The 13,168-nt window shown below is 40.7% G+C and overlaps 1 protein-coding gene across 3 annotated transcripts in view; it reads left to right on the top strand.

Annotated features, from left to right (window-relative positions):
* The window catches only part of TMEM131L (transmembrane 131 like), a 159,942-nt gene that overhangs the window by 69,633 nt on the left and 77,141 nt on the right, over nt 1-13,168 (top strand). For all 3 annotated transcript variants that reach the window (XM_060299665.1, XM_030878277.2, XM_060299666.2), the window contains exons 4-7: nt 3,207-3,275; nt 7,513-7,636; nt 8,967-9,083; nt 9,933-10,043. In XM_060299665.1, the coding sequence (XP_060155648.1) occupies nt 3,207-3,275; nt 7,513-7,636; nt 8,967-9,083; nt 9,933-10,043 (421 nt within the window). The remainder of the gene's footprint in view (nt 1-3,206; nt 3,276-7,512; nt 7,637-8,966; nt 9,084-9,932; nt 10,044-13,168) is intronic.

The following is a 13,168-nucleotide window of genomic DNA, read 5'->3' as shown; positions in this document are numbered from 1 at the left end:
GATGGGGAAAGGGTGAAAGTTAGAAATACATGGCATGAATTTAGGATTTAGTTTTACAAGATGCATGCCTTTATTTTATGGCAGACGTGGGGACTCCTAAGAGTGCAAGAGGCCAGGTGGACTTCCACATAAAAGAATCATCTGTATTGTTAAGCGTACAGATGTGAAGAGGGTAATGCTGATTTTTGAGAGAAAAAGGAAAGGGAGAACAGTGTATCTTTTATTTCTGAAGCTCTTGAGGCTTAAGTTATTTCTTTGATGTTGTCGATTTAGAAATGAAAACTTCGGCATCTTTAAACACAGTATGATTTCCTATGATTTCCTAGCTAGCACTGATATTTGAGGATAATTGTTGATGTCCATAGTTGACTAAATTTTGTCAGTTTGCTGCTTTTCCCCCTTCAGTCTTTAATACTCGAGGTCATAGGTATGTGCGTGAGATCCTTCCAGGTCAGTACCTGTGTCTAAAATGGTTTTATCTATGGGAACTAACTTTTTGACTCATATAGTGATGTTAAATCTCCTTGTACAACTTGACCTGGTTTCCAGATTGTAAAGTCAAGTGAGCTGAAACTGACCAAATGAGAAAGATAAATCTGTTCTGTGACTTTTAGGAAAAAATACTGACGTGGTTTTATTTCTCCATTGTGAGGTCAAAAAATAGTTTCTTTGAAGTTTCTACCATACTGCTTAAATGTCTGATTTTCACTGGGTATGAAAAACTTCCTGCTCGTGGGTTTTAGAAAACTCTGTTATGGTGTGAGACAGCCCAGGTTTATATTTCACTTGTTCTATTCAGAGATAATTACTACTACCCCATTTGGGACTTCTAAATCCTGAGGTCAGCTCTGACTCCACGCTCAGTTGGCCTCTCCATCTGTTCTCATTGCTTTTGCTGTTAGATGACAGTCATCCTCTTAGTAACACGATCTAATATTTATTGCACTTAACTATGTGCCAGGCGTGTAGCAAAGGCATTATTATTTCATTTTAACCTCATGATAACTATAAGGTGGATACCGTTGTTATTTTCATGTTACAGATACTAAGGCTGGGACTTTCGAGAAGTTAAGTGACGGCTTTGGGTCTCAGCTCTGAAGCCCTGCCCCTGTCCTGGCAGGTGACACTGCCTTGGTTCCTTGGGTAGGTCATGTGAACTTGGATGGACTTGAACTCCATGCAGGGTTCAGGTTTCTGACCTGGATAGACAGATCTGCATTGGAATTTTGGCTGTGCCTCTTAGTGACTATGTGATCTTGGGTGAATTACTTAAATCCTCCAAAACCTCGTCTTCATTCAGAAGTTGTGTGTGAAATCTGATGATAAATCCACTTTCAGTACCCAAGGCAGGAAGAAGACTCTCATTAGTTATTTTACTTTTTACTAATACAGTAGCCTGGCTTTTCTAAGATCATTCTTGGCATGTGAAGTTGCCTGTTTTCTTTTCCTTCTGGAATGCTGAGCCCTGACCATCTCTGTCTGGAGTGGGGGTGACTGCGGTGCGTCTGATGTTGGCACCTCTTTATGTCGCCTCCTGTGGCTCTTTAAAATACTTCTGGAGGCAACTGGGTGTGTGTTTGTGGCCTTTTTTTGCAAGCAAGTCATGGAGTTAGTACTGGCCTTTTGGGGCTTGAGAGAGACCAGTTAATAGCATACCTCTCACCTGCCCGAGCTGGACACGAGGGAGGAGGTTGGCAGATGGACACTGAGGTCACCTTTATTATTAATACAGTTGATGCTGAGGTAGAATAAAGGAGATACAGATAAGAGATAACAGAGAAAGGATTCTTAGGAGAGGGGATGGGGGAAGGGAAGCTTACACAGAGACAGAAAAGTGGAGAGAGGAAGAAGAGATTGCAACCAGGATTCTTCCTATGAGATGAGGATCTTGGAAGGGGTTCTCTGTATTGTTTGCACCTTCAAGAAAAATGGGAGAGGGGCTTGCTGAAGGTTATAGCGTTTCTGTGGGCCGGCAAGTTTCAAACTCAAATGTCTATTCCTGGACCAGCCTCTGGACTGTGCTTGCTGGAGGGCTACTTTGCGGGAGGAGAACATGGAAAGATTGTATTTTGGAAAACTTACTTGAGTCTCTGAAAACAGTTATGCATGCTACATTTAGGAGCTTCTCCAGTTAAGTATTTTTGGAGTACATGGCTTTTAAAATGTCCTGTGACACTAAGTGAAGTAAGACAGAGAAAGACAAATATATCGCTTATATGGGGAATCTAAAAAAAAAAAAAAAAGGTACAAATGAACTGATTTACAAAACCAAAACAGACTCACAGACTTAGAGAATGAGTTTATGGTTACCAGGGGAGAGGGATGGGGGAGGAGGGATAGATTGGGAGTTTGGGGTTGACAAGTATACACTACTATATTTAAAATAGATAACCAACAAGGACCTACTGTTTTTTTTTTTTAAAAAGAATTTCTTAAAAGAAATGTCGTATGACAGTTAATACTTTCTTGATACACACACGTGTATATATTTTATATTTATATATATTTTTACATATATTTTGTATTTTAAGTCTTTAAGTATGTGTATATATTGTTATAGCTTATTTTTTAATGTCTTTATATGTTTTTTAGTATTTTAATTTCTGGCTTTTGGTTCTGAAGGAAAATGAAATCATAGTAATGATTAACAACTGCTGAAAATATGACCTGCCGTATGAGATTTTATTTGATTGTTAATCTTAAAAATACAGACCTGGTGATGGTTTCAGCCTTTGGGAGCAACCCTGGCTGTGCTCCTGATCCTTTCCCTGTTACAACTTGTCTAACGAATGTGGAGGCCGAAGCTCCCTCCCTCTGCAACCCCTGACCCTCAGCTCCCGCCCTTGTGTGTCTTTTCTTGATTTGGGGTTTGTGAAAATAGATATGTTTCCTGAATTCCCCCAGAAATGAAGCCTATTAAAAATTAAATCTATCTCCATTTTTTATCTGAATGCTTATAGAATCTATATATTTGGTATGAAGTTATACTAACCATAATCTAAGAGTATCTTAAATTTTTGCAGCTGTAGAATTATATTAGGCTTCAAATAATTCAGCTTTAACATTTAAAATCTAGTTCTGACTCCTTTATAAGGGAGTAAAATTATATCTTATGAGAGCTATCGGCCTAAGTATATCCTCTTAACTCAGCATTCAAATTTTAAAAGTACAACAAAAATTAATCTGTCTTGTCTTGTCTTTTTTAGCTTCTCAGACAAGCTATTTAGTGGAAAAGCTTTACATTTTCAGCCATCAGTTCTAGATTTTGGAGTTCAGTAAGTATCTTCTCTTTATAATTTTTAGTAATTTATTATTTACACTCTTTGCTTTCAGGATATCTCTTATGTTTATGTATGATGTTAAATATATTTTAAATATATAGATAATATCAAGAGAGATTGATCCTAGAACTTGTTAAAAGGAACATTTTTGTGAAAAGGAGAGTGTAAGAGTTGTTCTAGCCCTTTCGTTAGTTTTTAATGAATGTACCGTATAATTTAAGTCGATAGTAAGTCCTTGTTTTTCTGAAACAAAGCAGGATATTTTATAACGAAAAACTCTACATATTGATGGTTTCTGAATTTTTAAAATTAGATTCACTTATTCACTCAGTTTTTACTGCTCCTTATGCTTTGGGATTCAAAATTGTACATACATTAGTTACTATGATTGAGGCTTTGGAAACAAGTTAAGTGGGGAAGACAGCGTGGAAGCTGTAATTCCTTGTAGTACATCTTGTTGAGAACCATGAGATGAAGGGGATGTGATCTGAGTGTCGGTTGAGGGACTGATCTGGGAACTCAGAGAAATTAAGGAAGAGAAGGGTGAAGCTGTGCTCAGGAGGGAACTTCAGGACTCATGTTGGTTGTAATGAAGTGTTAAGACTCCCTGGACGCAGAATTTTGCTGCACTGAGTAGATGTAATTTCACGTTAGTAGAATTTCGAGGTGGAAGTAAAAGAGTGTTTCAGGATTAAAAACTCTGCTTGTTTCAGCAGCCTGGAACATCACTTCAGTTTTATGAAGAACTTTTTTCAGTTACAAGAAAAGTTATGTGAGTGAAATAACCATGGTGCTAGGAGAGCATCTGGGGTGAGTTAGTGGTGGTCTCCTGGTGTGCTCTCCTTTATTCATCTGGTTTCCTTCTTTCCATTTCCTTCTGATCATCAAAATATCAGAGCTGCCATGAAGAATAATGAATTTTAAATTTAAAAGCACATTGTTGAGCTTTTTAAGGAGAGTCTGTAAAAGGAAGAAGTGATAAAAGTGCGAAGGGAGCTTGCTGATTTTACAAGAGTCTAGGCGCCTACTTTTTTGTTTTTGAATTTTTATATTTTTATTCTTAGGTAAAGAATGAGGTTTTATAATCAAACCTCACTGATTTCAAATTCTGAGTTCACTTTGCTTTTGTCAAAAGTATTGTAAAAAGAAATTTCAGTGCAGAACCTACTTTAAAGTGTATGTTACAGATCGGTAGATATAACAAGATGGATAGTAGTAAATACACTTAGATTAGGATAACAATTCCAGTTCATGGGACACTGGCTGTCCATAGGATATTTGCTCTTCAGTCATATAAAAATATCCTACAGTCGTCAGTGCACATGATTGGATGTATGTATGCATTATCTGTGTATGTTAATTAGCTCTGCACATCAATTTCTGGTTCTAATAGCCGGAAGCATGTTGAAAAGGAATGTTTAAAGTTCTTGATTTGAAAAGGTTACTGAGTTTTAGACTTGAATCACCTTTGGATAATTCAGTTTTGTTTATGTAGTAGTTTATAGTTCTTAAAGCACAATCTTGTCTCTTGTGAGTTGAGTCTTAACCGCAATCCTGGAAGGATATTGGAGGTAGGTGTTGTCTAAGAGAGAGAATCATTTCCAAATATCTCTGTATTGGAGCGTGTACTACAAATGCTCAGATATTTGTTGCTGAGAAGTAATGCAGTTTTCCCAAGGTCATTTTACTGGAAGTGACAGAGTAAATCTTTTGATTTCTAAGCCAGCATGTACCATGCTATTTTTCTCATAATTGAGATCCAGGATATGGTTATGGGAATAAATTATTTTTGCTGAAGTTAAAAAAAAACTCAATAATAACAAAATATAGCCTAAATCAGAACACTTTAAAAAAATTAGTCAAGTTTTACCTTGCATCTAACAAACGGTCTCATCCATAGGCATTAGGTACACATTTTAACCAGAGAGTTCTCGTTTCTTCACTGCCCTAGGTCAGGTTTTGCTATTGTTTATTTTGGCGTTGACCTTGAGCAAACCTCATTCCTTCTCAGAGTTCTGGTTTCCCTCTAGGATGCAGAATCAGGATCATGTTATTCAGTTGCCCCCTGCCTACTTCTTAGGGTTTATGTTAAGGGTTAATATTCTGCTGGTCCTGAGATTAAACATGCTAATCATTCATAAGAAATTTTAATCATTCTTTTTAGTATTAAATTAATAGAGTATCTTCCAGTTGTCACTAGTGAAGGAAATTCTTATCCTCATAACACTTTTAAAAATAGAATTAAAAAAAATAGGATAAAAATAGTACTGTGGTGACTAGGTTTCAGCCAGCATTCTCTGTTAGGTCTGGTGAGGTTTCTGGTGGACACAGCCACTGGGCTCTGTTACATTGCAGTTTTGTGGTCTTATTTTTTAAGGTGTTTCTCGGGGAGACGTTTGTATCCTTTGAAACTAAAAATCTTGTATTCCAATTATGTGAAGGAAACAAAAGCTTTGAGGATAAGTATTAATAACTGCTGATTGATTCATATTATTCACGTAAAACCTAAAATCATGGAAGTTCTTATTTATTTAATTTAATTGAGGGAAAAGGCAGATGTGAGCCTAGTACTCCTGACACAGGGCTTTCTGAGGTGCTATGATAGTATAAAAAATTTTTAGTTGTTTTATTTAAGAACACTCTAAAAAAAATCAATGTTTTAATCACACTTACTGTATTTTATTTGTAACTGGCTGTTAAGGACTTTTACAATACATATTGGACATACTGAGTCTCCAACTAAGACTTGTGATTAAAAGTAGAAGGAAAAGCTGAAAGAAAAATTCCAAGGATTTGATGACACTAATACAGTATTTTGGAAATCATATTGTATATAAGAGAAACAGCATGCACTTAATTTTTCCTAAAGCACATTTTTTTTTTTAATATTCAACTGTGAACCCCTAGTTTTTTTTTTGTTGTTGTTGTTGTTGTTGTTGTTTGCGGTACAGCGGGCCTCCCACGTCTGCGGCCTCTCCCGCCGCGGAGCACAGGCTCCGGACGCGCAGGCCCAGTGGCCACGGCCCACGGGTCCAGCCGCTCCGCGGCACGCGGGACCCTCCCGGACCGGGGCATGAACCCGCGTCCTCCGCATTGGCAGGCGGACTCTCAACCACTGCGCCACCAGGGAAACCCTGAACCCCTAGTTTTTAATATAAGCGAAATTGGAACAAAATCAGAAAAACACAAACATAATGTAGATGATTTTTTTCCTGTATTTAGAATATAGTTTCACTTCTAGGCCATACTAAAGAGGACCGTTTATTTGGGCCTCTGCCACTGAGGGTGTTAAAACTGGAAAGATGACTTAAGTGAAATATTTGCTGGCTCTCTATTTATCACAACACGGTTTAACTGGAGTGAATTTGGTATTGGGTAGTAGCAATCAGAGTAAAGGATTCGAGAGAACATTGCAGGTAGCTCCAGGCAGCTGGGCTAGAAACTGGCCCCTTTCCTCTTGAAGTTCCTTTGTCAGAGCCCACCTTGCAGATGGAGAGCCCTGCGGAAAAGATTCAACATCAAGGTTTCCATTAGTTAGGGTATTTGCTGAAGAGCAGAGATTCTTAACTCTGAGGGTCATGGAAAGTTTTGAAAGTATGTATAACACTTTTGTGTGCATGTTTGTGGATGGAGGAGCCAAAGCTTTCATTAGAGTTTTCTGAAAGACTCATGCTTTAAATGGATACCAGCCAAAGCTAGAAAGTGCTGCAGAGCTTTCATTTTTCTCGGAAGAATGGTGTTTAACAATTAAGTTTTCTTTTATAAGACTTAACACAGTCTCTTTGCCAGTTGAAATCCATTCCCCCCAAAAGTATCTTTAAATGTATTACTCAGAAAATGAACCCTAAGAAGACTGGCTCTTTCTATGAGTATGGTTTCTTATCTAAACATATTTCCATTTGCATTAGAGACCCATGTCAGACAGATACCTAGTTCCCCCTAGATGTTTTTTTGGAAGCATTCAATGGCCTCGATGGGTTGAATTCTTCTAATACAAAAATCAGTTGGGGTGCTACTGTGGGTTGGCGTGAGTGTCTTGTAAAAGAAAGGATTAAAAAATTTTTTTGACTGTTGTGGATAGAATGCTTTATTAACACTAGGATTGTTGCTTTTAACTTTGTAATGAAGTTCAGCAGCTTTCTGGGTTTAGAGTGTATATATGGATGGATGGATGGATGATTTTGTTTATAACCATACAATCCCTTGCGTTTTTTCCTTGTTCCCTTCCTAGGTTCCTGGGACACCCTGCAGCAAAGATTCTCTATGCGTATAACCCTAGCAGGGAGAGCGAGGTCGTGGTGAATTCCGTGTTTACAGCTGCGGGACATTTCCATGTGCCTCCCGTTCACTGCAGGGTGAGTGTGGACGCGTCTTGGAAGCTGTGCTGTGGCGGGCTGCCAGCTTTTCTTGCTTTCTTTGCCTGTAGTTTGTTCACTTTCTGTTGCCTGTCTCCCCTTTTTCTGCTACCCAGACGCTTTCCTTCTATGTGTTTGCTTTAGCATTTATTTTTTCAGTTGTTCAGATTCATAATTTTGGTGGCTCTTGATTATGTGGGAAAAAAAAGTTTAACGAATTTAAACTAGGTAGTAATGCATGTGTATTCAATACGACTTTCTCATACTTAAAGAACCTTAATATTACTTGTCTCGTAGTGACTATCAGTGCTGAAGCATTTAGTAACTAGTACAAGTTTACAGTGGTGATCTCTTCACCTGGCGAGCATGCTAGGATGGTTAGGACTCTTTTCTAAATTCAGGCCTAAGGGGGGGTGGGTGGTTCCTTGTGAAGCTAATATGCACCATAACACAGAGCTCAAAACCCTGATCTTCTAATAGTTTTAATATAATTTAATTTTTTAAAAAATTATTTACTTTTTTGGCTGCGTCAGGTCTTCATCGTGGCAAGCGGGCTCTTCGTCGTGGTGCGCGGGCTTTTTGTTGCGGAGCGCGGGCTTCCCTCTGGTTGTGGTGCGTGGGCTCAGTAGTTGTGGTGCGTGGGATTAGTTGCCCCGCAGCATGTGGGATCTTAGTTCCCTGACCAGGGATTGAACCCGCGTCCCCTGCATTGGAAGGCGGATTCTTTACCACCAGACCATCAGGGAAGTCCCTAATAGTCTTAATTTTACTAATTCAATTTAACTTTAATTTTTAAACTTTTAAAAGGTCTTTAACTTTTAATGAAGATCCAGGTTACTACTAGAGTTTATTTTCCTTACTATCCCCATTATTTTTTAATACTGGGACTCAGGAAGTGGAGTAAGGGGGAGCCCAGTATTTTGATCATGACAGTCCATCCAGATAAACGCCGTCCCTGACTTTTACTAAGTAGCAACATGTCGGTACACCGGTGGTTGTCTTTACTTAAGTGGAGGTGGAAGTGTGTTAGACACAGGCCCTTGAACACATGGGGGAGGAAGAGGAGGATAAAGGAAAGGTATGAGGCACGTGGCTCCACTCGGGGTGAAAGCTGTCTTGCCCTAAGTCTGCGGTGTGTTCTTTGATATTTTCTCTTAGATTGTTGGATATTGATCTGTTTGGACATTCTCGGGGATTCATGATATGCTAAATCAAGGGTGCAAGAATATGCAAATATCTGTTAACAGGAATTGTCAAGAAGAAAGTCTGTGAAAGACAATTTGTCAAAGAGGGTCCATTCCAAGTGGCTAATGAGGTAGCTTTCTTTCAGGTAATTCCAGCAATGGGGAAAACGTCCTTCAGAATTATTTTCTTACCTACTGAAGAAGGAAGCATTGAAAGTTCTTTATTTATTAATACCTCCTCACATGGAGTTCTTTCTTATCACGTAAGTAGCTTTTTCTGTTGGTCATATAATTTGGCTGTTGACGTAATGAAGGAGTTTGGGTGTTAAAGAAAAGCCTTTTGGAAATGTTGCCACCTAGTTTATGTCATTCAAGTATAAGGCTGCTTAGTTGATGTCTAGCTAACCAGCCCTCCTCCTTCCTCTGCCTCACGGGCCAGGTGGCCATCTTTCGTGCAGAGTGCACGGCTGGAATGCACCTTGGATCTCGAAAGGGTATCAGAACAAAACAGAGAAATCTATCCGACGGTTTTCTAGTATAAAATATAATGGGGTTTCAAAACTCACGACGCTCATCTCCAGCAGTCCCGGGATAGGAAGCTTGTGAGGGCGGCCCCTGGGGGTTTTGCTTCCTCCTCTCCCGGGCTCAGGACTGTTTCTGCTCTGGGGACACGGACTGCATGCTTGGGGGCCCGTTCCCAGGGAGCTCCCTATTCTGGCAAAGCACTGGGGAGTGAGTGAGAGGAGTCATTTTGTTGTTGGTCACAGAAATAGTCAGGAATCTTTATCTTAAGCGGCATCTGTGACATCTTTCTTTTAAGTGCCAAGATCTATCGCTTTGGTGGCTAATTCTTACAGGATTTCATGTAACTCGTGGTCCCATATCAGAAAAGTTGTCTATTTCTGAAGAGATTTGCCGCATTGAGGAACATTCAGCTTAAGTACAGCAACTTTGGTTGCATTTTTGTTTTTTGGGGACAAAGATAAATATAATAATTGGATTAATAGTCTTGACGACCAAGTTGATGAACACAGATTTCCTTTGGAAAGGTATTTCAGCATGATGTCAAATGTGTTTCAAAAGTAATAGATTTTTTTTTTTTTTCCCTGCAGGTATCTGGCATTGGCACTCGCAGAATCTCTGCAGAAGGGTCCGTAAAACAGCTACCAAATGCTTACTTTCTGCTTCCACAGGTCCAGAGCGTTCAGCTTTCACAAACACAGGTGATTTTCGTAGGACATTTATTTTGAATGCTGATAAATACCAAACTTTGTAGCCTCTACATTTATGTGTCTTACACAGAGTACAGACAGACCTTTTTACCTAGTCAGAAGTGGGATTTTAACATGTTCCGCTTTTGGAAAGAATCCTGGTACATATGGAGATAATGTATGTATGTAAAGTGTCAGTGAAATCCGTATACTTCTTTTTAACGGCTGTATAGTCGACGGTGTTGATATTCCATAGTTTGCTTAGTCCTGTTGTTGGTCATTTGCAGGGTGTCCAGTTTTTCATTATTTTTACCATTAGGCCGTGTACATATTTTACAGGTTTCTTTATTTCTCCTTTGGACTACGTGTTTCCTTGGGGTGTATTTTGTAAAGAGGATTCTGTAGTTAAAGACTACCAACCGGTTTATAGGGCTTGTTAATCTCGCCAGGGTGCTTTTCAGGGAGCCAGACCCTCCCTGGTCACTGGTAATGACATTCCTGCAAGCGTCTTTCCCTCTCCCCGCCCTCCTACCATGAGTCCTGCCTGGGTGTGGCTCAGGGGAGAGAAATGTTTTCAATGTCTTAGTAGGTATATAATGGAACCTTAAAATTCTTTTAATGCGTATTTCATTAATCGCTTATAGGGTTGGCCGTTTTTTCCCTTCGATTATTTATATTTCCCTGCAACTGTGGATAACTGTTGAAATTCCAAAAGCACTTGACCCAACATATTGTGAAGCTTACCACCTTACCTACCCTTTCTTTTTTTTTTTTTTTTTTTTTTGCGGTTCGCGGGCCTCTCACTGTTGTGGCCTCTCCCGTTGCAGAGCACAGGCTCCAGACGCGCAGCCTCAGCGGCCATGGCTCACGGGCCCAGCCGCTCCGCGTCATGTGGGATCTTCCCGGACCGGGGCACGAACCCGCGTCCCCTGCATCGGCAGGCGGACTCTCAACCACTGCGCCACCAGGGAAGCCCTACCCTTTCTTTTTAATGAATAACTAAAGCCCACTGCTCGGACTTCTTCTAGGTCATGGTAACTAGGCTTTCCTTCACCATCAGTTTCACTGCGCCTCTGCTCTGGGCCAGGCATGAGTCTGGCACCTCTGTCTCCATGGAGCTCTCATTCCAGTGGAGAGAGAAGCAAAATTAATTTACCTGTAATGTAATGCCTGGGTGCTTTGCCACCCAATAGGTCATTCTTAGGGATTTAACATACTATTTCCATTTTTTTATAAAATGGAATAGCCCTTCCTCAGGATTTTAAGGAAGATTTCTTTTTATTTGCAAATTTGGATTTGGTTTAAGTTCTAAAACCAGTGGGACTGTATTGAAAGGTTTTAGGCTGGAGACTGCTGTGATCTGACCTGCATTTTGTAAGGGCTTGGAAGGCCTAGAGAAAGTTTAATTTGCATGTGCTGACAGCGAGGGCTTTTCCTGTGAGCACTTTCAGCCTTATCTTGGGGCTGTCCTTCAGCGGGGGGGAGAGGGAGGGCAGCTGGGAATGGCCAGGTTTCTCTGGTGACTGAGAGCTTTGAGTGCCTGGTGCCATGTTAGTGGTGATAAAAGCATTGAAACCGAGGCGGGTGTTCAGATTACCTTAGTTAATGCTGTTAATTTAAGGATACATGGAATTAAAGGGCCTCAGAGGCCTTGGTGTGATGAGAGCGTGCCTGCCATCCACTCTTCCTGGCAGATCCCGTCCTTGCCGTGGTGCCCTCTGCCCTGCCCCACATCCAGGCCATCCTCATCTGGGCCACTGTAGCAGCCCCTTAACTGGTCTACCAGCGTCTGCTTCAGCCCTTTCAAGTCCTCTTCCCCAAAATGCAAGTTGGACCTCGTCAGTCACCTGCTCTCCATGCATTCCCGTAGGATTTAGGACTTAAACGGAACCCTTCGTGTGGCTGGAAGGCCTTGCGCGGTCTGGCGCCGTCCCTCCCCCGCCTCCCTCCCTCTGCTGCTCACACTGCCTCTTTCCCTCCTGCCCCTGGACCTCTGTGCCTGCCGTTTCCCCAGACGCCCCTCCCCCAGCTTTTCTCACAGTTAACCCTCACTTCATCCTTCCTTTCTCATCTTGAGTTCTCCAAGGATCTTGCTGTCTCTCCCATTCAGTTCCAGACCTCGGTTGGCCCGCAGTACAACTGACTTCCTTCCCCCTTAGGACGGGTATCCGGTGAAATAATCCCACGCCCACATGGTGTGTTTACTTAGCCACTCTCTCTTTCACTCGTGGAATTTAAGACCCACGAAAGCGAGGGCCACCTGACTTGGCTTTCCGTATCCTCCCGGCCCAGCCCGGGGCCTGCCGTTGGAGGGGCCCATGAACTCGGGCTGAGGCGAGTTTCGGCCAGCTCCCCCTACGACGGCGGTGACTTGGCTTTTCTTGTATCTGCTTTAGCTGGTACGAAACTCTGTTTTGTTTCTTTTTTCCTTTTTTGCATTTTTATCTATATTTAGCAGCTTTATCGAGATATGATTCACATACAACAAAATTCACCCACTTAAAGTATACCCCCACTGGCTGCTAGTATACTCACAGAGTTGTGCAGCAGTCACCACTCTCTCACAGTCTAATTTTAGAACATTTTCTTTGCCTTAGTCCCTGGCAACTGTTACTCTATTTTCTGTCTCTATAGATTTGTCTATTTTGGACATTTCATGTAAATGAATTGTGTGGTCTTTTGTGATTGGCTTCTTTCACTTAGCATAGTGTTTTCAAGTTTCATCCATGTTATCAGTTTTTCCTGCCTTTTTATTGCCAAATGATACATTGTGTAGGCATATACCACATTTTGTTTAAACATTTATCAATTGGTTTCATTTTTTGGATTTGTTTTAGTTTTTTTGGCTATTTTGAATAATGTCGCTGTGAACATTCATGGACAAGTTTGTGTGGGCGTATGTCTTCTGTTCTCTTGGGTGTGTATGTAAGGGTGGAATTTTGCTGGGTCATGTGGTAATTCTATGTCTCACATTTTGAGGAATTGTCAAACTGTTTTCTAAAGTGTTATCATTTTACAATCTCACCAGCAATATATGAGGATTCCAGTTCTCTGCAACTTTGCCAAAGCTTGTTATTTTCTGTTTTTTTGTTGTTGTTTTGTTTTTTATAGCCATCCTAGTGGGTGTGAAGTGATAC

The sequence above is a fragment of the Globicephala melas genome, chromosome 5 (genome assembly GCF_963455315.2).
Source record: "Globicephala melas chromosome 5, mGloMel1.2, whole genome shotgun sequence".
In the NCBI taxonomy this organism is placed as follows: Eukaryota; Metazoa; Chordata; class Mammalia; order Artiodactyla; family Delphinidae; genus Globicephala; species Globicephala melas.
The sequence above is the reverse complement of the archived record's forward strand: the minus strand, read 5'-3'. Positions and strand labels throughout refer to the sequence as shown.